Source organism: Prunus dulcis, chromosome 5 (assembly GCF_902201215.1).
Source record: "Prunus dulcis chromosome 5, ALMONDv2, whole genome shotgun sequence".
Taxonomy (NCBI): domain Eukaryota; kingdom Viridiplantae; phylum Streptophyta; class Magnoliopsida; order Rosales; family Rosaceae; genus Prunus; species Prunus dulcis.
In genome coordinates this window covers 14,450,189-14,475,802 of record NC_047654.1, presented here as the reverse complement: position 1 = coordinate 14,475,802, position 25,614 = coordinate 14,450,189, and the positions used below count along the sequence as shown (strand labels likewise).

The 25,614-nt window shown below is 36.8% G+C and overlaps 3 protein-coding genes and 1 long non-coding RNA gene across 5 annotated transcripts; 1 reads left to right on the top strand and 3 right to left on the bottom strand.

Moving 5' to 3' along the window:
* Positions 1 to 260: 260 nt before the first annotated feature.
* Positions 261 to 1,079, bottom strand: LOC117627627. Its single transcript, XR_004585813.1, has 2 exons — positions 851 to 1,079; positions 261 to 633 (listed from the first exon to the last, which is right to left on the bottom strand). It is a non-coding gene; the product is annotated as an uncharacterized LOC117627627 (long non-coding RNA).
* A 1,347-nt stretch (positions 1,080 to 2,426) lies between these two features.
* Positions 2,427 to 4,757, top strand: LOC117628254 (bidirectional sugar transporter SWEET5-like). Its single transcript, XM_034360665.1, has 6 exons — positions 2,427 to 2,510; positions 2,700 to 2,736; positions 2,831 to 3,047; positions 3,813 to 3,974; positions 4,230 to 4,349; positions 4,463 to 4,757. The coding sequence occupies exons 1-6, from the start codon at positions 2,468 to 2,470 to the stop codon at positions 4,595 to 4,597; spliced, it is 714 nt and encodes a 237-aa protein (XP_034216556.1). The 5' UTR covers positions 2,427 to 2,467; the 3' UTR covers positions 4,598 to 4,757.
* Positions 4,758 to 8,623: 3,866 nt separating this feature from the next.
* LOC117627458 (serine/threonine-protein kinase STY13) lies at positions 8,624 to 12,561 on the bottom strand. The gene is made up of 6 exons (XM_034359574.1): positions 11,899 to 12,561; positions 10,906 to 11,027; positions 10,071 to 10,267; positions 9,752 to 9,926; positions 9,316 to 9,450; positions 8,624 to 9,201 (listed from the first exon to the last, which is right to left on the bottom strand). Exons 1-6 carry the CDS (start codon positions 12,218 to 12,220, stop codon positions 8,995 to 8,997), a joined length of 1,158 nt encoding a protein of 385 aa, XP_034215465.1. The 5' UTR covers positions 12,221 to 12,561; the 3' UTR covers positions 8,624 to 8,994.
* A 5,804-nt stretch (positions 12,562 to 18,365) lies between these two features.
* LOC117628515 (transcription factor bHLH162-like) lies at positions 18,366 to 19,455 on the bottom strand. 2 transcript variants are annotated; one of them, XM_034360994.1, is made up of 3 exons: positions 19,198 to 19,455; positions 18,708 to 19,058; positions 18,366 to 18,607 (listed from the first exon to the last, which is right to left on the bottom strand). In XM_034360994.1, exons 1-3 carry the CDS (start codon positions 19,336 to 19,338, stop codon positions 18,539 to 18,541), a joined length of 561 nt encoding a protein of 186 aa, XP_034216885.1. In that variant the 5' UTR covers positions 19,339 to 19,455; the 3' UTR covers positions 18,366 to 18,538. The 2 variants fall into 2 exon arrangements, with proteins under 2 accessions (XP_034216885.1, XP_034216884.1); XM_034360993.1 differs by lacking the exon at positions 18,366 to 18,607 and having other exon boundaries at positions 18,620 to 19,058.
* Positions 19,456 to 25,614: the final 6,159 nt, after the last annotated feature.

The window sequence follows — 25,614 nt, the reverse complement described above, 5'->3', positions numbered from 1 at the left end:
ATTATTCTAAGAGGACGACGACTTCGAAATCGAACAACGAAAGTACAAACCCTGTGCAAGAAAAACCTCAAAATTTTGCAGTCTATGTGGATTCAAATCTCTTATCTAATTATTGGGGAAACAAATTATCTTTTTTGAAAAATAATCATTTGAGATATGATTATATTAAGTAGAACGAGAATTGAATTCTTTTGGAAAAAGGAAGCAAGAACATCATTATTCACAATTAATGGAAAACAGAGTGTGTGAAAGCTAATGGCTGCAAGGTAACCTTCATTCTATGTCAATTCAATTCGATAATCACCTGCAACACTACTTTCCTCTCCCAAACTCACATCAATCTTCGGAGTTTTAGCACAAGTTCGACACACCGGGCAAACCGGCGTCTTCAACAACCATGTGTCTATGCATTGAGCATGGAAGTTGTGCCTGCAATTAGGCAACTGTCTGCACCTCTCCCCTGCCTTGAAATTTTCCAAGCAAACTGCACAATCCACAAGGCTAGTCCCTTTCTCTCCTGCCATGTAGTCAAAGCAAGGAAGCATATTTAGTTCCTCATTGGTCATCCTTTTGATCCCAATGCTGCTTCTTGGAACAATATCAACACTTTGGTTGCCACTGTTGAAAGTTATCCTAACAATACAAACATGAATTACTATTAAAACAGCAATACCCACAAACAGCAGTATCACAGAGATAATAATCTCCATAACCATAACCTATGAAACCCAGATAAGAGTTTCTTTTTCTTTTTTTCTCAAGGCACTAAAGATTTCCCAGCTCTCACAAAATTCAGAACAAAACCCAGAAGATTTTCTCAACTTTTCTGATCATAAGCATCCCAAGTTACCTCAAATCTTATCAGATACTTATTAGACACTAAAGCCAAGCTGGAAGCTTTTTGGCCACCTCATGCATCAAAACCATCGATCTTATCTGGGCCCGGTTGGTGCAGACTGACTGCTTCAGGTGGCAAGAAGAAGCTGAAGCAGAACAAGCTTGAGGAAAGAGCAGAACCTTAAAGGGTTCCTTGGGGTTTGAGTTTGGTTGAATGTGGCAGTTTTGTTACAAGTGGTGAGCTGCTTCTGTCCCTTTCTTTTTATGTCAATAAAATTACAGAAAGAGCATCCCGACCTTATCAATAATTTGTTTATAAATTAAGGGAAAACGACACATTTGACCATTGAGATTTGAGGCATTAACATTTCATACAAAGTTTAGACTAATCCATGAGGCTGCTCAGCCCCAAAAAAAAAATAAAAAAATAGAAGTAAAGATGGAAAATTTGGTAAAGCTCTGTGAGTGAGAGAGAGAGAGAGAGAGAGAGAGAGAGAGAACAACACAAAAGTTGAGGCCCTTGAGGGCCCTGCGGTTTGCCCTTGCCTTGACTAGGAAACTTACAAAGTGATCGATGATATGATTGAATTCAGACAAAGGCTCCTTCAAAATATGATATCTTTTGAGTTTCTTGCTTAATTGCTTAGAAATTTCTATTAAAAGACGAGAGTTTGGCTAATAAGCTTAATGAATTAGACTATAGATAAGGCATTTTGAAGTTCATTTAACAATTATATTCTTGAGATTCTCTCGATTCAGCTAATCATATTATTACCAGTATGGTTAATTTAGGTGAATTGAACATCATTTCATGAATTAAGATGTCAACCTCCAGAATCTATTCTGTGGAATTTATTCATAATATACAGCACGTCAAATGATTTTGTCTTAACACCTACATATATAAAAATATTCATCCAAGTGGTTTGAGTCATGCCACTTTGCTAGCTAGCCCAACTTCTTCTCAAAAACAATAATTTAGATGGTTGTGGCTGGAGATTTATACACCCATCTTACTGTTTATTTTATTTTTAAATTTTACGTGGCATTTTTCAAAAGGTCGGATTGAATCATGATTCATGCAGGACGTATCAAAACTATAAAACATCCATATAGCAGATTTTGATAGCAACATGCAAAATCAAAAGTTTGACAAGGATCAATAAATAAAATATATATTATATATCAAGTTTTGAGCATTAACCTAAAGTTGGCTAAACATGTAACATGGTTGCAAACCAAGCAGATAGGATTGGGCGGATTATTATTTGAGCTAATGACATTTAAAATTTTACTTAATTAGATAGTGAGGAGATGAGTCACCGCCATACGCACTCCACTACTAATTTAACGGTGAATAACTAAGAAGAATGAAGCGACAAAACAAAATATTAATTGAGGATGATTGGAAAATTCAGGACTAGATTTAAGTCAATAGAAACATAGTTATTTGTGGAAGCCTCCAATTTTAGTCGATGACATTTTGTTCATGTTCTTTTTTATACAAGCGGACGACATTTTGTTTGAACCAAAGATCCTGCATCCATCAATTCATAGGAAGCTTGAAGCTTTAAATAAATGAACATTTGATTCATTCAAGTACTAAGGTAGTCTCTAAATTAACCTAAAAATGGTGGACACAGGCACAATCCGAATGGTTATTGGCATTATCGGTCAGTGATTAATCTATTTGGTGTTTTCTTTTGCCTCTTAATTAGTTTCAATTTTCTCAATTTTGAATTTGGCATTACCAGACGTTCCAAGGTTGTGATTAATCGTTTGCTTTCTGTGAGATGCATGCATGCATGCATGAACACTGGAACCATTAAGGAAGAAATTTCTAATATTTTTCTTGCATGCAGGTAATGTCATCTCTTTGGGCTTGTTTCTCTCCCCAATGTAATCTCTCTCTCTCTCTCTCTCTCTCTCTCTCTACGTGCAATGACAAATTAAACTAATCTAACTTGTGTTAATTTTGAATTAAACATTCCAGCCCGACATTTTGTAGAATAATAAAACTAAAAACAGTAGCAGATTTCAAGCCGGACCCTTATGTAGCAACATTGCTCAATTGTGCTATGTGGGTTTTCTATGGCATGCCCTTTGTCCATCCCGACAGCATTCTCGTCATCACAATCAATGGCGCTGGATTTTTCATTGAATTAATCTATATTACCATCTTTATAATCTACTCTCCGGGCTCAAAACGCGTAAGTATTATTAATTAGTGATATTTTTCTTTTTAAGATGTTGGAAACATACTTGGCTAACCTCCTTTAAATTCAATTTTCGTTGCCTGCAACTCTTTACTTTTTGTTCCTATAAATGATACCCAATTGTTATTAGTAAAACCCATGACTAGAATCCAACTCATCAAGTTACCTTATCAAGCTCCAGATATGATTTATTATAATTTTTATATTCCCAAAATACCCCTATTTAAAATTTAATGTGTTATGTGGTGGTGTTTTAATTTTGAATCCCCAATTTATTGTGGTGATTCCCTCCAAAATTTTATCTATAAATAAATCATCATTAACTATATTTGCATATTTTATTATAGGTTTTGATTGTGAGTTTAACCGTTTGGGTCGTGCTGGCAAAAAGAAGAAACCTTTGGATCATATTCATATGTTCTTTTATTAATATTCAATGTACTTATTTTTTAATATAGAAATAATGAAAAATAGGCATGTTAATTTTTAAATCTGTTTTTAATTTATAAAAAGTGTACAAAATTTTCTATTACAAAGTAACATACCTATTTTCTTACATAATAGGTACCAAAAAATTCATTTATCCGAGCTATGTATTTTTTTACCTTTTTTTTTTTGTAAATATTTTTTTAATTTATAAATAGTGTACGAATTTTGTTTTAACCTATTTTTGTAAATATGTTTCACTTAAACATTGTATAATTTGTGGATTTGTAAGGACTTATTTTAGTATGACCCTTTTTTCTTTTCTTCTTTCAGAAAAAGATCTTCATTGCACTTGTGACTGAAGTTATCTTCTTTGTTATTGTGGTTTTTGTGGTAATGTATTGTTTCCATACTACGAAACGCCGGTCTTTGATAGTTGGGATCATCTGTATTGTCTTCAACATCCTTATGTATGCATCACCATTGACAATCATGGTATGTATAACTTTCTATTATTTAATACCCTCAATTAAATATTAAATCTCCTGATTGAGCTACGAGAAACTAAAGGCTCGTTTGGGAGTGATTCTTCTGAGGAGAAGCACCTACCACGTGCTTTTCCATGTAATCACTTTAAGTGATTATATGAAGAAGTGATTCTCCATAGAAGTGCTTTTTGGCTTATCTAAAATCATTCCTAAACAAGCTCTAAATAATATATATTAATCATACTTGTTTTTTGGGTGGCAGAAAATTGTCGTCAAGACAAAGAGTGTAAAGTACATGCCATTTTATCTCTCGCTTACTAGCCTCTTAAATGGAGTTGTCTGGGTGGTCTACGCACTCCTTAAATTTGATATTAATATTCTGGTACTTCTCTAAAACAAAGTTTAAATTCGTATTAGGTGCTCATCACCAAGTAGTAAAGAAATAAAAACTCTTTTTTTGTTTTGTTAACCCATTTGCTTGTATAATTTTGGTAGATTCCAAATGGTTTGGGAGCGATTTCCGGCGTAGTACAACTCATCCTGTACGCCACCTTCTACAGAACAACCCGATGGGATGACGACGACGACGAAATAAATTCGAGATCGGAGGTCCAAATGTCCAATGTCTAGGGAAGACTTGACAGAGTTTCTTGCACCAATAGTTCTCTCGAGGTTTCTTTCTTTTTGTAGCCAACTAGTTATTGAGCCATTTTGATTTCTCAATTTGTGCAGGTCTTTGTCTCAATTGTAAGTTGTAATTAGTCACTAGATAGAATAATTTGTTTCTTAATGTACTATTTCAGTTGAGGTAGTGCAATTTGCGTAAGAAATGGTTCTATTTGAACCCTCAACTTTGCTCCGTTTGTCGTCCTTTTTCTTAAACAACTTTCTATTCAAATCTAAATGACAAAATCGTAATGAAGAAAAAACCTTGCAACTCTTTTTGGTCAAATATATTGTAACTCTTTGTACAACAAAATTCTCATCTCTAGGTGAGATGTGAAGAAGTTTCTACTTGATTCAATCTAGTGTAAAATTTATATTTCACTAGATTCAATCTCAAAGTCCACATCGCTAGCTGTAAGTTCACGCGCACAAACTTCTTCCTTAAACTCACCTTGACCAGCAGCTTCTACTTGACTCTCCCTGGTATTGTCTTGAAAATTTTCTCCTTCTTTAGTACTTATCGAATCATCAATGAATTGACGTTCTTGAGATTCCTTCTTCTTCGAACAAATATTGATCATGTTAAATTTATCCCCATAATGGCACATGGATGATGCTCTATGGCTTCGAAACAACGATCCATGTTGGTTAGAGTTTCCAGTATTAGAGCAAGCCGATCAGGGTCCATCTCTGGCTGGTCATTCTTACCAGTCTTCGTTGTAGCCATACATACGCGCAGAAAAAAAGACTCGAAATTTTCAAAACCCTAAAATTTTCAAGCCCTAGGAAAACAAACCGATAACCTGGTCTGATGCCAAATTTAATGCAGGATATGGGTAAATTTAGCGAAAGCGAAAATAATGAAAAATAGAAAATAAAACAAATCTCAACTCCAAGAATTTTGGCTTCACACCAGAACTCCTCGATACTCTAGGACTTAAAGACCAAACTAATAAATCAGGAAATTAAGTAATCATGTCCGCATCAATATTATTAAAGTGGGGGAAGATAGAGAAGATGAACATGATTAGCCACGAGTCGTGCAGTGAGTACATTGACTAATTAGACACAGTATCGAACATGTGAGTGAGGAATGAAAATACAGATTAATAATCACATGGAAAGTAGTAGAGAACAAAAGTGGAGCCAGCTCCTCATACCATAGTGGGCAAAATCCAAAATCCTGGCCCGCTCCAGCACATAGAATTTTTTGACCAGCAATATTCCAGTAGTCTTCTGTTTTCCAAGTTGAAGAGTGACACAAATATAGACACACGATCAAGGATGTATATGGAATTTGGAAGACACTCCGGAAAGTCTAAAACAGAGACGCACACGGATTCATGCTTACTCAAGAACAAAGCATCAGTTCCTATACTCTTAATCTCAGCCCATTGGGGTCCTCCATCATCCCAAAAAGCACACAACACCCAACATTATTCTTTATTAGACTTGTCAACAACGAGCCATAAATCTCCCCGTGACGATTCGACAAGGTAGTACCTATTAAAATTGAGTAGTGTAGTGTAGGTGGTCTGGTAGCTCCGGCACGAGTCATAGCTGCAGGGACACTGCTAAACATTAACTGAGAAAAGCTCACCTTTCTCAGTAACGACAAGAAACTGACCTCTATGATAAATTACATCCGCTAATGTCGTCCTTGTATCTATGTGAGTCCAAGTGTTATTCACTGCCTTAAAATGGGCTACTTGGGTTCTACTGAATAAAGTTCATGGTAGAGTATCAGCGCTTCAAAATAATTAGGAAACAAGCAAGGGTCAGCAGACAATACAACCTTGGCAATGAACAAATCATGCACATAATTCAGTTCCAGGCGTTCTTGTCTCCATTTTGGGGCTTCTTTGAATGGTGGAAGGCGAACGGAACGCCCAGTAAAAGGGTTAAAGAGGGTTAGGACCAAATAGTTATCATCCAAATAAACCAACCAACCATGGGAAGAAGAAGAACCACAGAAATAGCACCTCCTCTTGTTTTGATGATAATTAGGGCAATCCTGCAAGTCAAAGCTGTAATCCTTGCCTTGTGTGACACCGTACAACTTACAAGGCACTGCTTCCACCGCGGTTTTTTATGTCAGTAACAATCACCATAGGAAGCTGTTTGTGACATGATGATTTGAGGCGCAGAGGCTTCTGAACCAAAGCTACAGATTGCCAATGCTCGCAACTGCGCCCAACCGGATAAAGTCGGGGGTTGATATCAACTTTTCTAGTATCAAATCTAGAATGTCGCCAATTATTGGTTGAGCTTTGGACTTGCTTAGCCAATTATTGGGTCATGTATATAAAAAACTACATGTATATATACACACACACAATTGTTATCACCCATCTCCCAGATTTTCCATTAACAGCAATGCCTATATGAAAAATACAAATAGAAAAAACAGTAGCTCCCAAAAAAAAAAAAAAATTGTCAAAAAATGTTTCTGTTATGGGAGCAAAACCAATTAGAAAATGACAAGTGACTAGTTTTGAGTTTTTTCCTTCAAATAGGCTCTATATGGGTAATTGTATAATATATCGATACTAAAACGAAGGGCTTTTCATATCTTAAGCAAACTTAGGAGCCATGGAACCAAAATATCTCATTAATTCTATGTGATATTGGAACAGGTATTGTACAACCAGGTAACAGATAATATTTACTTCCCCCCCGCCCCCGCCATTTAATGTAACAACTAACAGAAATATGACCTTTGAGGCAGGTCACTTACACCACATATGTGTCATGGCCCGTTTGATAATCATTTCAATTTTATTTTTTATTTTTTATTTTTTGTGCTAGAGTATAGAGAAAAAAGAGAAAGAATGGAAGTGAGAATGAGATTAGAGATAAGATTGAGAGGGAAAATGAGAGGGAACGAGGAATAATAAAAGTGAAAACAAAAACTAAAAATAGAAATCTATTTGAAATTGTTTTCACTTTTAAGTTTTTGTTTTCACTTTTGTTACTCATCCCTCTCATCTCTCTCTCTCAATCTCATTCTCACTTCCTATTCTCGCTCTCATTTTCCTCTATACTCTAGCACAAAAAATGAAAACTAAAAACAAAAAACAAAATGGTTATCAAACGGGCCTTAAATTTGTGAGTATGACTAAAAATAAACCCGTAATTTGAAAAGCTGGATCATTTAAACAACTCCAAGTTTTCAATCTAATAGTCATAAATACACCAACTAGTAACTTGTGGTTCGTATCCTCTTGCTCTTCTTTTTCCGTACCACTAAAGACCGGCCTATGATAATTGCAATCTTGTGTATTATCTTCAACATCATTATGTATGCCTCACCCTTGACAGTCATGGTATGTACAAATGAGTTATTTGCATGAATTATTTATTACATGTCTTAAACAAGTTTGGGTGGCAGAAAATGGTCATCAAGACAGAGTGTCGAGAACATGCCATTTGCCCTGTCACTTGCTAACTTCTGCAATGGAATTGTCTGGCTCATATATGCACTCCTTGAGTTTGAATCCATACATTCTGGTAATTCTCTAAACATTTTTGTAATTGTTTTGAGTACACATTTGTTTATTTTTCAAAAGAAGAGTGAATGACCTTTTTCTCTGAACGATTTTGGTAGGTTTCCAACGGTGGGTTCAATTTCTGGGTTGGTGCAGCTCATCCTATATACCACCTACCACAAGACAACCAACTGGAATGAAGATGATGAAAAACCAAATAAAGAGTTTCTTGCTTCAATTCTTGGGTTTTTTTTTTTTTTTTTATGGCCAACCAATTTTTGAGATTTATTCTGTTTTGCAACCCAACTCAATTGGGGCATTGTATATTTGCCTGAATTTTCATATGCAACGTTGGTCATAAGAAAGATTCATTTGTTTTACTTCTCTTTTCTTTTCTTTTGGGTCAGAGCATCCGACTGTTTAAATATCATAAAAATAAAAATAAAAACCTTACCAAAGAAAATAACCAAAAATTGGTATATCACAGAAAGACCATGTCACATGAGACGAATGGGCACACACCAAATGAATAAATATAAACATAAGGTCAACTTAATCATAACAATAATACTAGTATATAATGGATCTTACAAGGAGCTGGTGGTGCAAGCCACACACTGACCAGCAAGTCAAATAAATACACATTCATTTAAAGGAAGGAAAAAAAAAAAAAAGGAACAATAATTAATAAAAGCTTTACATCCTCATACAAAATGAGAAATAGCATTGCTCATCAAATGTATACCCCAACCACCTTCTGTTCATCTTCTTTTGATATCTCAAATTCTTTTTGTCTGTTGCTATCATAAGTACAAATTGGATTCTTTGATCTTAAAAACAATCATCCCAGTTGTTCTTTTAATGAATAAATCTTCAAGGCCCTCTAATCTTGCGAAAGCAAAAACAACCCTGAGACTGATCTTGAGGGATCATACCTCCACCTTTCGACGTGTCGATAGCCTCCAACATTGAGACTACCTCATCCATCTCCGGCCGCTTGTCTGGGTTAGCATCCCAGCATCGCTTCATTACATTTGCTAGGGAACTTGGACAACATCTTGGTATCTCTGGTCTCAAATTCTGTGATTGCAAGCACAGGAAAAGAATTAGTTTCATGGAACTTTTAATAAAAACTTTAAGAAGCAACACAAAAGGATAATATGGGCCAACGGTGGAGATAGGTGAATAGTTTACCTGGCGAACCACAGCTGAAGTCACTTCCGAGAAGCTAAGGTCAGGATATGGCATGTCACAGCAATATATCTCCCATAGACAGATGCCAAAGCTGTACACATCACATTTCCTATTATATGGGTTGCCATTGAGAACCTGTAACCCACCCAATTTGGCAAGTCATTATACATCGAATAAGCAATTCTTTATATCAGCAAAACTGTCCTCTTTTCATCAAGGTAATAAGGTTTGGAAGTGCCAATAATGTCTTTTTCATGCAATTAGAGAAGTCATATTCAAAAATACATACACATGTGATTACCATCCCCCAGATTTCCATTAACAACATTGCCTATAAAGATACATAAAGAAAACTCCAGTAGATACAGGAAAAGTTTCTGGTACGCTAGTGAAGTCCTAGCCAGAATATCTTAAGCAAATAGATTAGACCAAATACCTCAGGAGCCATGTAACCAAGTGTGCCAGTCTCCCCAGTCATGTCATTAGGATTTGAAGCTTCAACTCGAGCAACCCCAAAATCTGCAATCTTGACTACGCGTGTCTTATCCAGCAGCATGTTCTCTGTCTTTACATCTCTGTGAACAATCTTCTGTGAGTGTAGGTAGCTCAACCTGCAAAATATAGTACAAGTACGGTCTAAATACGTGGCTGGAACAAAACACAAGCTGGAGGTTGTTCTATATCTGCCGAATTACAATGCTCTGAAGAAAGAAAAGGAGATTACAAATATCAAAAGAAATACTGGAAAGGGATACCCTCTAGCAAGATCTAGTGCCAGCTGGACAACGACCTTAAAAGCCAACTTCTTTCTCCTATTCTTAATGAGGTACGATTTCAGAGCACCCCCAGGAAGATATTCCACGACGACACAACAGATATTACTCGGCATGCCAATTTGACCATTTTCAGTCTGTATTTGTAGTTCGGATGAACCCATTGTCGCCCCTATAAACTGGACATTAATAGACCACAAATTTTTAGTGAGAAACAATCTAGAAGCAAAACTACCATAAAGTGATTGCAAGGTGTAAGAATTTAATGAATTGAAGAAGCATTTAAGCACACAGAATTGTTGTATGTATGACGTCCCAACAAAAGAAAAGGTAATATATATTTCCTACTGTACAAATCATTTTAAAACTTACAGTTTAACTTCTTTGCAATATATCTGAAACTACTCGATAAATTCTGAAATTTCAGGATACAATAACTCTTGCCTTTACCTCACTAAGGTGGTGAGGGATGCAACTTAACATATCAAAGAAAATGAAGACAACTTTCTCGGCTATAAGTACAACCTTAAGCTGTGATACATCATGGAGAATATTGATGTGTTGACTGGAGAGCAATTGTATTGCTAGAGAAACTTAGAACTCTGTTGACACGCTATAGATGAAGCCAGAAAAAACCAACGCCCAGTGCCGTGAGGTAGTGAATGTCCTTAACATTGCATATTCTAGAAGCTTTCTTAAAACAATGAAATTTGGGCCCCAATATTCTTAACCGCAAAAGTTAGAAAACCCAACCAAAACCAAATGAGACTTGCAAAAATCTTAACAAAGAGAATAAATTGCAAAGACAGAAAGTTACCTTAGTAACATTAGGATGATCTAGTTTATGCCAGACAGCAACTTCTTGAGTAAAAGCTGCCCTTAGAGAAGAAATCTCAGCTTCTGTCCGGTGACCCTCTTCACCCCAGTCAAGTAATTTAACTGATGTTAAGAAAGGAGCCGTTAGTAGAATTGTAAAATTCGCAACCCGATTTTGTATCATCATAAACCAATAAATAAAAAAGGAAGACCAAATACAAAGAACCTAAAAGGTCATAATTTGATTGGATTAGATAATGATGAGGATAGTGACTACAATAACATAATGGCAACTAAGGATCTTAGTTTTGCTTAATATGGATATGTATTTATGAGCAGTGTTCCTATTCAGCTGTTGAATAGATTTCAACTAACAGGTGGAGGGATCACATGAAAGTTCAGAAATACAACAACATTATCCAAGTTGTTGCTCTCAACAGGAAATTCAACACAAACCCGTGTAAGAGTCACGGATTCTATAAGAGCACATTACAGTGGACAATCGGCAACCCTTCATTACAGTCCATTGGATATGCGTTTGGAATTTTGCTACAAATATATATATTACACCTAAATGTATATATAAATAAAGCAGCAAACTTTTAATGACTTGCAAGATCAACCACAGAGTTCACCTAATCCAATATTGTACTGACCAAAATAAAGTAAAGCACTGTAAAACAACACCAATTCAACCTTGCTTTTGCACATCAACTACATTTCACCACTGGAAACCAAATCTCCAATTATCTCCAAACTTTAAATTAAATTAAAGCAAAAAAACCAAATGGGTATTGATAATTAATAAAAACAACCATAACATACAGCAGAAAACAATTAATAACAAAAGATTAAATTTCTAAAAATGGGTATCGAAATCGAAAGAGAAAGATGGGATTTTTGAGAAGAAAATCACGAAAGTGAGAAATTTGAAAGGACCCCAAAAGAAAGAAGAAGAAGAGGGTAAAATGACAGGAGTGTGAAGGGGGGATACCGGCGACATCCTGACCGTCGTACATGCCACGGTGGACGGTGCCAAAGGTGCCACGTGCAATGACGGATTTGATGATGAGCTTGGCGGGGTCGATCTCCCAGTCCTGCCTGTGGCGCTTGGGAATGGAGAGGGTCATGGCAGAAGTGGAGGTGGTGGAATTGGAGGTGGAGAGGTTGATGCTGTTGCTGTTGGTTTCTGGGTCTCTCATGATCTTGCTCTTCTCCAAAGTCAAGACCCTGTTGAGGTGCCTCTCCAGCTGCTCATCCAAGCTCTTCAGATCAATCTGATCTGCCCTCACAAACCCATCACTGCTCTCCTTCATCTTTCCAAATTTCGACTCTCAAAAACTCAAAATTGAATCAGAGAGGGCCAGCCAGAGTAGAGTCGTTTTTATGGCTTTGGTGTTTCGTTTATTTGGACTGGTGGTTTGCCTGTGACGTTTTATTTGTGTAATTGGGGCCTGGGGGAGTTGTCTTCTTCTCTTTTGTGTTTGTTGTATGACTGAGAGAGTTTTGACTGAGACTCAATGATGGATGAGAGGCTAACACAGAGAGAGAGAGAGAGAGAGAGAGAGAGAGAGAGAGAGGGTAAAAGGAGTAAGCTTTGAATGAAATGAAGGCATATGAAGAGGGGCAGGGGCAGGGCAGGCATGTGACATGTGAGCACATGGTGTTGCCAACAATCAACGTGTGCTTCTGAGTCTTCTGACCCACTTTGGTCTCCTTCCCCTTCCCCTTCCGCTCCCGCTCTCTTTTTATTTACCCCCTTCTCTTTATTTATTTTCATTTTTACTTCTTATATATATATTTAGAATCCAGTTTTACTTCTTATATAAAAAGTCATATATGGGAAAATACTTCTTCACTTTTTACCTTTCTAGACTATTTTATTTTATTTTAATACTGATTTGTTCGATGTAACAACTTAAAAATAATATTATCTCATATCGACTAAAAATGGGCACATGTTTTTTTTTCTTTTTTGAAAAATAAATTAGTTAATTGAAAAAGAAACAAAAAAGTTAGGTGCAAAGAATGGAAATGTTTATACATAATTTGGACCATGGAGCAAAATTATTGAGTACGTTGCTCAACTTTTAATTTTATGGTTCATTAGTCTAAACTATAAGTGGGAGATGATTTCTCACACACACACACATTACCACAGTATCATGAGTGTTCGAACCTGAGATCACTATATGCAAATCAATACTCTTTTTTATTAAACTATATCTCATTATAAAAATATATATATGTTATAATACACGGCGTTATTTTCCCCTTTTTCTGTTAGCTGAATTATACTTTTTCTTTTCTTTTTGAAAAATGCTAGAAATAACTTATTAGTAATTACAATACGAAACTAGTGGAGCAAGTAATTAATATTCCCAAGACGTGTGAAACTGTCGTGTGATTAATTATTAAAAAAAAGGGGACAATTTTGACGTTTGGGCTTTGATTACTCAACGCAGCACATCACCCCGGAAGAATTAGAAAAAATGAAAATGACTTTCTTTCTATAATCTAATCTTTCAATTGGAGACTCAAACCAAACCAATCTTTTTTCAGTCTTTCAGTCTTGAGATTGAATTTTTATCTCCAATTATGCGCCGTTTACTTCTTGTCTTGGAACTTTCACTTTGAAAGGTCACAACTCAGAAAATCAGAATCCAAAAAACGTATAGAAGTTGAAATCTGCTTTTAGCTCAAGTCATATTCATGAACATCGTTGAAACTGGACCACCACTACCGATTGGTCTACCTAGCAACTGCTCCAAACAAGAACCAAATTCGTATTTGCCAACGTCGTATGATTTAAGTGGGCTGGGCCTCATCATGTACATGATTTTAGGTCCACCTCAGCTCGTAAGGTCGACACACTTGGGCTGGACATCGGCGTCGCCTAATTGATTGCCTCACATCACAGTCCAGCCCATTAGCTTGTTTGATCGTATACAAATGCATATTTAGTGTCTATTATTTAGAAAAATCATATAGATAATTATAATCTTAGAATCACCTAACATCTGTTGATTAACATGATAATACCAAGTTTGCATACTTAGGTGTGATTCAACAGATTACTGCTCTGGAAAAGTAGATACAAGGCCAAGAGATATACATATAGCCCAAAAATATATTGCATGCAGCTCTCTCATTTAAAAGAGAGACGAGGACATAATATTGAATGATAAGAATATGATCATCTCCAGGGGGACCATATAATCTGTACGTACAAAATATATTGTTCTTGGTTTTGTGCTTTCACATGCCATCCCCATTCTCCACCGACCAACGATTTGCTGCCAAAGACTGAACCATCCTAGCTACTTCTAATTGACACCCTCTAACTCTAAGGATAAGGAAGGGCCTCTCCACACCCACTTCATTTAATCTAGCAGCATCACATTCATGGTGTGTTTACTAATCAAGAATTGGAATTCTCATCATGAATTGAATTCTACCTACGAAGGATTCATGCGTTTACTACACATCAAGGAATTGAAAAGTAAATGGGGCTCACACAAAATTAGGAATTGAATTCATGATTTTGGAGGAATTCAATTCTTGGGTGGGATGTGGTATTCTAATTCCTGGATAATTAACCCATTAGGAATTCATCTTTTTTACCCATTATATCCTCACACAATTTTTAAATATGTCATATACTTTAACCCAACAATAAGGACATTTTAATAATTAGTACCACTCATACCCCAATTCCATATGGTTTAGTAAACAACCTAAATAGAAATCCGAAATCTAACTCCCCTCAATTCATATGGTTTAGTAAACAACTTTATCAGGAATCCGAAATCTAATTCTCCTCAATCCAACTCCTCCTCAATTCAATTCATCCTAATCCAATTACGGATTAATAAACATGCCATCATTAAAGTGCTTAATAGGAATTATGATGGAGACTTCATCATAGTCATTCACATTTGCCTCTACATACCACCACTCGAGTCATTACATCCGACACTAAAAGCAAGTATGTGAGAGTCGCCACGAATATTGAATTAGCTCACAAGATTATATGTTAGTGTCGAGCACAGTGTTCAGCTGGAGCATATAAAAGCAAACACGCATAATAGTGTGAACTACCAAAAAAAAAAAAAAAAAAAATCTTTATTTGCCTAGGTAGCAGCACATGCAACTGAATTATAAATACTTGAGTTAAAATTAGGCTAAAAGTTACTTTTGGTCCCTGTAGTTTGGCACTTCAACCACTTTTGACCATGTAGTTTCTGATTTGTAGCAATTCAAGGACAAATTAGTATTCCTGTCAATTTTTTTGACAGTGCAAGGGGCAATTTCGTCAACCCAAAATCCTTGAGCATAAAAGCTCGTATGAAACTCCCATAATTTCATATTAGGGCTTGAAATTGGTCATTTGGGTTTAGGGTTCTTCAAAAATTGGGATTAGTAGTTGAATTTCGAACCCTAATATGAAATGGGGAGAATTTTAGACAGGCTTTTACACTCAAGAATTTAGGGTTGACGAAATTGTCACTTACATCGTTAAAGAAATTGACAAGAATACTAACATATCCTTAAATTGCTACAAATACGAAACTACAATGGCAAAATTGACAGAATTGAAACTACAGGGTTAAAAGTGATTGAAGTGCCAAACTACAGGGACCAAAAGTAACTTTTAGCCTAATTTTAACTCAGGTACTTATAATTCAGTTGCATGTGCTGCTACCTAGGCAAATAAAGGTTTTTTTTTTTTTTTTTTGGTAGTTCACACTATTATGCGTGTTTGCTTTTATATGCTCCAGCTGAACACTGTGCTCGACACTATCATATAATCTTGTGAGCTAATTTAATATTCGTGGCGACTCTCACATACTTGCTTTTAGTGTCGGATGTAATGACTCGAGTGGTGGTATGTAGAGGCAAATGTGAATGACTATGATGAAGTCTCCATCATAATTCCTATTAAGCACTTTAATGATGGCATGTTTATTAATCCGTAATTGAATTAGCCTAATTTTAAAATTATAGGTATAATATATCCTGATATGTAAAGTATATTATGTTGGGAAGAAGGCATTGAATTGATTCCTTATATGTGATATGGCAACGGATAAGAGGCAACAATGTCGTTTTCCAAGTAGTAAAGTCAAATTGTATTGCAACAATGTCGTTTCCAAGTAGCAGAGTCTCCCAAAATAAATTGACATCATTATTTTGGTGCCTTTCTAGTAAGTGAACTGCCCTTTCGTGGAAGTAACCTGATCTCCCAATTAATAAATTTGAATTTGGCCAAATGGTATAGCCCACTGAAAAAGGATATTGATTTGCAAACCTGTGGTTTCATTTCATGTTCAAACTTCTATAGCACTTTGACATTATTATTTGTATAATAAATAAATTTGAATTAAAAACAAAAAACAAAAAACAAAACAAAACCTTGCAGCCCCAAAGGTTAAATTTGATTAAATTTGATTCCTAAAAAAAAATAAAATAACACAAGATAAAGGCCAATTTAATCGTATCGAAATTGGGTTAAAAGCTTGTAACCAAAAAATTGGGTTAAAAGCCCAATTCATTAACATGAGGCCTAGAAGAGATATTCCACAACGACTTGACATGCATTTAGGTCCCTTCAGATATTATGCCTAAAGGAGGGGAGCATCAAGCATAAAAAAGTATATATATTGATTGCAATTTGATTTTAATGGTAATATTCTTTCAGCACTGCTAAACGAACTCTAAAATTAACTGAAAACATCCCACTACCAAGTTATTTATTGAATTACTAATTTATCCTAATATAAAATAACCAAAAAATATATATTGAATTGTGAAACAAATGCAATTTTAATAAGTACACTCTACTTACGATATTCAATCATAATAAAAAATCCTACTTCCAAGAAGCTTAGAATAAACTCCAACAATTTATTTCATCCTTATTTAGTAAATACAATTTGTATCTTATATATGCCGACGAAAGCACTAATCATCCAAATTTGTTACAAAATCAATTATGTTCCATGTACCACCTAATTTGTAGATAAAGATGGTTTGTGCACAATTTTTCATGTCAAGATATGAACACACGCTTATAAATTATGGTTTTTAGACACCCAAAGGAAAAATCTTCCCAAGTTTCATAGCACTCCATAAATACAAATCCTTAAAGGAAGGCAATTATTATCAACTACAAAAAATTGACCCACAATTTGCACGAATTTTTCCTTATGAATTTTGAAACATACCAAAATCATAATTCAACTATCCCATATAATTGATCACACTCAACGGAATCATTTGGAATGGAAAGTGGTAAATTAAAGCTGAAATTTCATGCCAACATTGACACACAGATTCTAAATTTATGAGGCAAACAATACAAAATTCAACAACAACAAAAAAACTAAAATTAAGAATGGAAAATGAATTTATAAGCAAGATAATTATGACTAGGTTTGGTGTTGTGTGATAGTGTATTAGGTGTACCATGGGTATTTTTGGTAGTTAAATAAGGTGTACTTAGTTAATTTTACATTTTGATTTAAATATTAGGATGTACTTATATCATATGATGTACTCAGTTAATTTTAGGGTTCGTTTAGCATCACTCTATTCTTTTAGTAAATAAAGTGAAGTTAGCGTTTTATGTTGTCATATTATGAACCTGAATTATACTTTTTAACGAGCATCGGTTTAGGGTTTAGGGACCTGAAAATGAGGTCATGTGAGGACCAAATTCATCTCAACCCTAAAGCATCTACAGTCCTGCTCACTTAAAGACCTGAAAATGAGGTCATGTGAGGACCAAATTCATCTCAACCACATGATTATATTAAATTAGATCCCCTAAAACCTTTTACAACTTAAAATACCCAACTTAGTATCTTTTCGTTCTACAGATTAGTATCTCCTCAATTTCCTTCCGTTTATTTCTAACATCAAATCTCTTCTTAAATTTGTTTGTGTTTTGCGTAATTTTAAAATTAAAAAATTGAAGAAAAGCTTTATACTATTTTTTTTCTTCCTCTATTGAAGAAAAGCATTAATTCAGATTCATGCCATTTTACATATACTGGCTTTACTCTTGTGCCATGGTGGAAAATAAAGGGTTTCAAAATGTCTACACCCAACATCAAATCATCATTTTACCCTTAAAAAGGAAATGTGTTTGCTTGGCTTGGAAAGCACTCTAATCTCGTAGTGTAGCTTAGAAATTATACAATCTTTGATCGCCATGTGAACACATACTGAGCAGCCAAGCCGCAATCTGCATTTCTTGGTAGCTTCAGTCCTCAGACTTAAAATTTTTGTCCTCAACCTACCTGTCGAAACCAGGACGTAGCCAATACCGTACATCCTGCGTCACAAAAACCCTTCCATGAAGATTGATTTGCGTCGTGGAATGAAATGGGTCAAGAGTCGTAACCCGCGTCAAGGGGGGGTTCATGGAACTAACAACATATTCATGTAGAGAAAGGGAAAAAAAAAAACCAAATGAAGTGTTCATCTGGATTAAAGCTAATAAGCTATATTGATTCTTTGGGTGGCTGAACACATTAATTTTCATGAACATGGCATTATTAATTCTACATTTTACAACAAGAACATTATCTTCTGTTTTCCAGAGCCAATTGCTAGCAACTGATGACTGATCAGTAAATCAAATCCTGCAGTCTCTGAAACACAGTTGAAGTCTCAACACCAACCCTAGAAATTTTGACCTACAAGGATCATATAATTAAGTCAATTTCATGAGGAATTAATTGTTAAGAAAACGATTAAATTAACATCATTAATTAATTTAATACTGTGTTTTAGTACCTGAGCATGGAGCGAGTGGAAAACCTTATCACCTATAGTGGAAAAGCTAGCGCTGATAACTTCTGCTCCTTCCTCCTCAAGAACACTAATCACTTCATATAACATGAAGTTCTTGTTCAACCCACTGATCAGCATCACTTCTATAATTGAACCTGAGTCTCTTAATTCAAGAACTGGCAATCTTGATCTCACCATCATAGCATTATCGGCATCGATAGTACTATTAGCATCTATCCCTAATTGTGACCTCATTGCTTTCTCCTTCCTCTCCTTCAAATTCTCTATTCTCTCTCTCAGTTGCTTTATGTAGGAGGAAGCAAGATCGAACTGATTTTGCTGTGACAACGTGTCCTGATCAACCGGAAAAAGCACCACTCAAATTAGTGTTATTCTCATATGTATGATATGTTATATTGTTAAGACTGTTTAATCACACCACAAGATGAGGACATTTTAAAAGGCAGCTAGAGAGAGTGACAAGTATATATACCTTGGAGTTGGAGGGTTTGGGGTGTTGGGGAGGAATAAGGGAAGCAAGCTTGAAGCAGAGATCTTTCATGTGGATTCTTCTGTTCCTCTCCACTGTCTTCCTGTCCAGTTTGGAAGAAGACTCACAGCTGGACTTCTTCATCCTCAATTATCAACTGATCAGGGACCCTCAAAGGCTAGAACCTTTATATTCTCAGCCTCTCTCTCTCTCTCTCTCTCTCTCTCTCAAATAATGAAGGAAAGAAAGAAAGAAAACCCACAGAACCCAAAAGCCAAAAAGCCTGAAAAGCAAGAAAGAGAAGAGAAAAATAGAGAGAGAGAGAGTTTGGAAATAGTAGGAGCTTGAGTTGTATTGTATGCATATGTATATATATATGTAGTCGCAAGGGGTTGCTTACGTCTGCTTGCGTGGATAATAGAATCTTGAATGAAGTCATATTAAAAACGGGTGATGGGAACCATACAGTGAAACTTCAAACCTGGCCCACCGTAGCAGAAGTTAAGAACGCTTGTGAAGATCTTAAGTTTGTGGGATCCATCCGGATAGATCTGGGATCGTTGGATGGAATATGTTTCTCCATCTCCTTCAAATTCGTAAGTCATACTAAACGGACGGGCCGTTAATTAAATAGTTCGACGGCTGGTCCGACACGGCTCCTTTGGCAACTAAAGTTGTCAAATGACTCTAGCCGAAAGTGGCGTCAGAGAGAGAGAGAGGAATTCGGCTAGGGTTTTTGGAACTACCTCATGCGTTTTGTGTAGTTATGTATTTATAATCTTTTTATTTGGCTAGGGTTTGAAGAATAATCCTTATTTAATTGGAATTATTTTTATCCAAAAAGATAATAGGAATTAATCAAATAGATTTTCAGGAAATTGGTTCCTTGAGATTTAGGGAGATACTTCTATCTTAAATCAAAGATAATTCCCTAATTAAATATGATTTAATTGGAGTAATTAGTTAACTTAAAGAATACCCCATTTTTCTACGTGTCATCTTCTTATTGGATGTGCTGTGAAAATAATCGCTATCAGATCTGCTATGAGAGAAATTAGCTGTGAGAGAAAGTAGTTTGGCGTTTGGTAAACTTTTTGTTAAAAGTGTTGTTGGTACTATTTCCCAAATAATCAGAAAATGATTTCCGCATAATCATCAAACCCAACACCTCTTCAAAACTGATTCCAGCATAATCAAAAAATGAAAGCACCTTATTAGCTATTTTTCCTTATAGCTTTCTCTCACAGTAATTTTTAACAATAAATAATTTTCTCATAATTTACCAAACGGGCTAGGTTTCTCAAAATTTTTAAAAAAATCACTTATCACCCCAAAATAAACAATGCCAAATGGGCACTAAATCAACTTCTGATAACGATTTTAACCAACAAAGAGGAAAAGAGGTTAGAAGAAAACGGAATGAAAGATAGGGATAACATACTATGAAGGAAATATTGATTAGAGCCCTCAAAAGAAAAGTAGAAGAAAATCATATGATGCCTTTCAGTTTTCAGAGATGGACGAGAGAGAAGATGAGGAAAGTGATAAAGTCTATAGCTATGGGTTGGAATTAAAATATTGACAGTTGTTTGATTTAATTTAATATAATCATGACCTCAGTTTTAGGTTTTTAGGTGAGTCGCAGGACTCTATTCAACAATTAATTTTTCCATGCAACTTGCAAGGGAGCAGATGACCATCAAGTTCAATTCAAGTGCCTTTTTGTTTCCTAAATCTGTTAATGCATCAAATTAAATCATTTTATCCTAAAGAGGAAATGTGTTTACTGGGCTTGGAAATTATACAATCTTTTCATCGCCATGTGAACACACACTGAGCAGCCAAGCCGCAATCTAAATATTCTTGGTAGCTTCAGTCTTCAGACTTAAAATTTTAGTCCTCGACCCACCTCTGGAAATCAACACCTAGCCAATACCGTACATGCAAGCATGTGTAATATGATAACTTTTAGAAAACCAAAGCGCCAACCCTCCAATCAACTCACAAATAATCACACGTAAATTCAAATATAATATAATTATAGAGATATTTAGTGATATACCCATTTCTAGCACTAATATTATAAATAAACCCTACACAATTGAATTCCTATAAACAAACCCAAAAAAAAACCCAAAAAATGATAGCTAGCCTTATTGAATTTAATATTGATTATTAAATTACTTTGATGCCCTATTGAGTGCTTTGAGTATTTTTATGAGATTTTGGGGTTGGGCTTGTTTTAAGAAATTGATGGCAGTTTTGTAATTTATAAGAAGTTAAAAGTTTTTTTGTTATGTTGTAAATGGGTTTTGGGTGTGTTTCTAAAGTCCATTTTATATAGGGTATTTTTATAATTTCGGCCCCCATATTGGGTATAATAGTGAATCTCCCATAATTATATTCACATCTACATATTATTATGATCTTTAAAATTTATTTGTTGACTAGCTTTAAAAAAAGCTTAAGCTAAGCGTGTTAGTTGATTTCATTTGACTCTTAAGTCTCGACCTATGTTCATGCATGGTGCCGTACTATCATCTTAAAAAACTCCAATTTGGTAGAAAGAAGAAATAGTGGGGTTTTCATAAGTGTGGAAGTCCCACACTTTGTAAATGGAAGTTGGGCTAAGTGGAAGCCAATTGAGATTCAAAATTGATTTGGGCATTGAATATTATATAAATAACACATAATATTTAATTATAAAAAAGATAGGCCTTGAGCCTTGGGGCACTTGGACACTTCAGATTTAAATTGATTTTTTAGTTTCGAATGAAGATTACACTACTACATTTTACTCTTTGCGCGACGAACAACAAAACGTCGCGCAAAGTATCATCTAGTCGCACTAACTTCAGTGCGACAACAAATTCGTCGCGCACAATCCGTCGCACGAAGATCGTGAAGAAAGCCTTTGCGCGATGAGGTACAACCCTTCGTCGCGCATATCTGTGCGACGGGTAAACCACCGTTGCACCAACGGTGTGGAGACGAAACAATTTTTCGTCGCAGAAATATTTGCGCGACGATAAAGTATTCGGCGCACGTATATTTGCGCGACGAAAAGAATAGCGCGACGAAACATAATTCGTCGCGCAAAACTTGTTGAAGAGACGTATATGTTCGTCGCAAAACTTTTCGCGCGATGAAAAAGCTTTCGTCGCCCATTTATTTGCGCGACGAAAAACACAGGCGTCGCGAAAAATATTTGCGCGACGAAATATACGTCGCGCAAAACATATTAGCGAGACGTATCATTTCGTCGCGCAAGAATAAAACGTAATTACAGTTGATTTTTAATTTTTTTTTGTTACATATGGGTTTGCGCGACGAAATGTATTCCGTCGCGCAAAAATGATATTACAATTTTTTTTATTTTCGTTTTTGTTTTTATTTTTTTGATAAATAAAATTGGTTTTTTTTTTTATTGATTAAACAATGAAATTGCAATAAAAATAAATTAGAACAAAATTTTGTTATAAAATAAAATAAATGTTTATAATGAAAATAAATACACTAATTAATCAAATAATGATGCAAAATCAACCGGATCGTCGCCAGTGTGCGCCTCGGAGGTCTGGGCGTCCACCGGGGCAGTGGTCTGGGCATCCACCGGGGCAGTGGTCTGGTGGGCATGCTCGGGGTGGACGGGCTGGGAGGTCGACGCACGAAACTGCGGGATTGGAAAGCCTCCCTGTGCGAGGGACTGTAGAATCACCGACATATGACCCTGAAGCTCGGCCACCTGTGATGTCAAAGCAGTCACCTGACTGTTTGACTGCGCCAATGAACGAGGTCTAGGTTCCTTCCGCCGGGCATTCCCCATCCCTCGACAATATGTCTCCGGCCTCCTCCCGAGAGTCTGATCCAACGTCTCCGTCAAGATCTGAAATCCAGCATCCTGTGGAGGAGCCACAGCCTCGATCGGAGTCTCGGGAGGAAGCTGGGAGGCGGACTCCTGAAGAACCAACTGGCTCCTCTCCACCATCGTCGTCTATTGAACATAACATAAAATATAAATTAAAACATGCATATAAATTGAATGCGTAACATAAGAATTAAAATTAAATAATACTTACATGAAGGGACTCGGCCAACTCATTCCCGGGTCGAACATAAACGTCACCAAAGACGTCGATCTCTGGGAACTTGGACCCCTCCTAAATTGAACAAGAGAAGAAAAATATTAGTATGAAAAAAATAAATTAATAAAAATGACATTAAAAATGAAATATAAATTTTGTGATTATTACCCGTCGCCGTGCATCCATCCTATACGAAAAGGGCCTGGAGCCGGAATGGTGGAGAAGGGTCTTCTTCTTCCTATTACCCTTATTCACTTGGGCTTTATTCTGTTATACAAAAAATGAAACGTATTAGTTAAAATATAAAAAATTAAATAATAATGAAATAAATAAAATAAAATAAACATTAATAAGTAATAAGTAATAATTAAACAAATATTATTAAAACATCCTACCATAAATTCGGGCGCTTGAAAATGAGCGCATAGCCACTCCCAACTATCCTCCCGCCCCTCAAGCTCATTCGGGCAACCCTCCTGAAGAGCGACTTGCAGATCATCAAAGGCCAGAAAATGGTGGTGCAAGTCGCTCTTCCACTGCTTGTACCTCTCAGCGAAGAGTCTGTTGACGTACGTCAACGACTCTTCGTCGAGATCCTCCAAGTTATAGTTCGTCTGCAATCAATTAATTAGATACGTTAAGTAATAGAAATATACACAATTTTAAAGAAAAATAATGAAAATGTAAGGTACATACCGACAACTGGCCGCGAACCTCCACCTTGATCTCGTCAGGCATGACCCTCCAAGACTTCCATTGCATCGGGCAATGGGTCCGCACGACGTGGCCAATGTCGTGGGCCAAGGAGCTATGCAACTCCGCCGTCGGTGCAGCCCGATGGCGCTCGTCGTATCCGATGCTGATACGACTGTTGGTCACCCGGGTGACCTTCGCCGTCTTCAGCTGACGACACGGCCCTCGGGTGTTCTTCTTCGCTGCAAAGAAATAAGGTATTAATGTTAAATAAACAACATTGTCAAATTTCAATATAAAATTAACAATACAAAAGTGTAGTTATACCTGGCTGTGATCCCGAGGCACCAGTACCGTCGTTCGATGTCGTGTCGATGGTGTCGGTGGGCCAGTGTCGCCGCCTAGCACTAGCTGGCTGCGTGAAGGATGACGCAGATGATACAGGCGCCTGGGACGCCCCGGGACCAACCACCACGTGGTCCAGCAAAGCTGGAGTAGTGGCAGCAGATGCCGACTGAGCCGGGGGATCCGAACTCGGTGCAGTCGTCATCGACCTACCACGTCTAATCAAGTCTGACATCTGCACATATAATTTCATTAAGAATTTAAACTAATTAATTAATTAAAAGCATAGCATGACCTAGGGTTTGGAATTTCGGAGTATCCGGGTCTCCGATCAACGATCGGTCGAATCCTAAACGATCCTAGAAACACAAAGGTACAACTACGTGAGTTTCAGTTCGATCCAACGGTCCGAACATATCAAACCTGGAAATCGCACAATAGGCGAAATTCGATCAAGACTCAAACGGCAACCAAATTCAAATCCGAGCAAACCTACACGCTCGTGACAAATAGGGGATTGCTCTGGGACCCAATGCCCCACTGCCACAGTATCCCACCCGCCACCACACGCGCCGGCAGCGCGTGGGTGTCCAAAGCGATAAAATTCGCCGAAAAATTCTAAAAACTAAGGGCCAAGGTTCCTACCCTAGGTTGAAAACATTAATTGGAGCCACTTTTGTTCTCGGACCTACCCCGAAAAATGGCCGGAAGTGGTCGGATTTGACATTCCCAAACCGGCCAAAACCTAGGTTTTAATTCGTATTTCCTACAGCGAAAATTCAGTAAATCCTAACCAACCATCAGCTAGAGCACAAAAAATAGTCGAGAAACCATACCTCAGGCATCGGAAATGGTGGCCGGAGAAGAGAGAAATCGGCCGGCGAAGAATCGGGAAAAACCGATGAATTTGCGACGGCTGAGGTGACGGCAGGGAGGTGGCTGAGGTGGCTGAGGTGACGGCGGAGAGAGAGGGCTGAGGTGACGGCGGAGAGAGAGGCAGGGAAGGAGGAAAACCAGAAATGGGGAAGAAGGAGGCCTCAGGTCGATTCTGCAGATTTATTCGACTTTACGCGACGAATAACAAAATGCGTCGTGCAAAATAGCATTAATGAATCTTGCGCGACGACATATCCGTCGCGCAAAATGGCATTACTAAACCTTACGCGACGGAAAGGCTTCAATTCGTCGCGCCAAACACTTTCTGGCCGCCAAAATTTTGGGATTTAGGGTTTAGCTGGAGGCTGAAACTGAAAGGTCTGTGCCTTTTGAGCGACGAAGGAAGTAAGCGTCGCGCAAG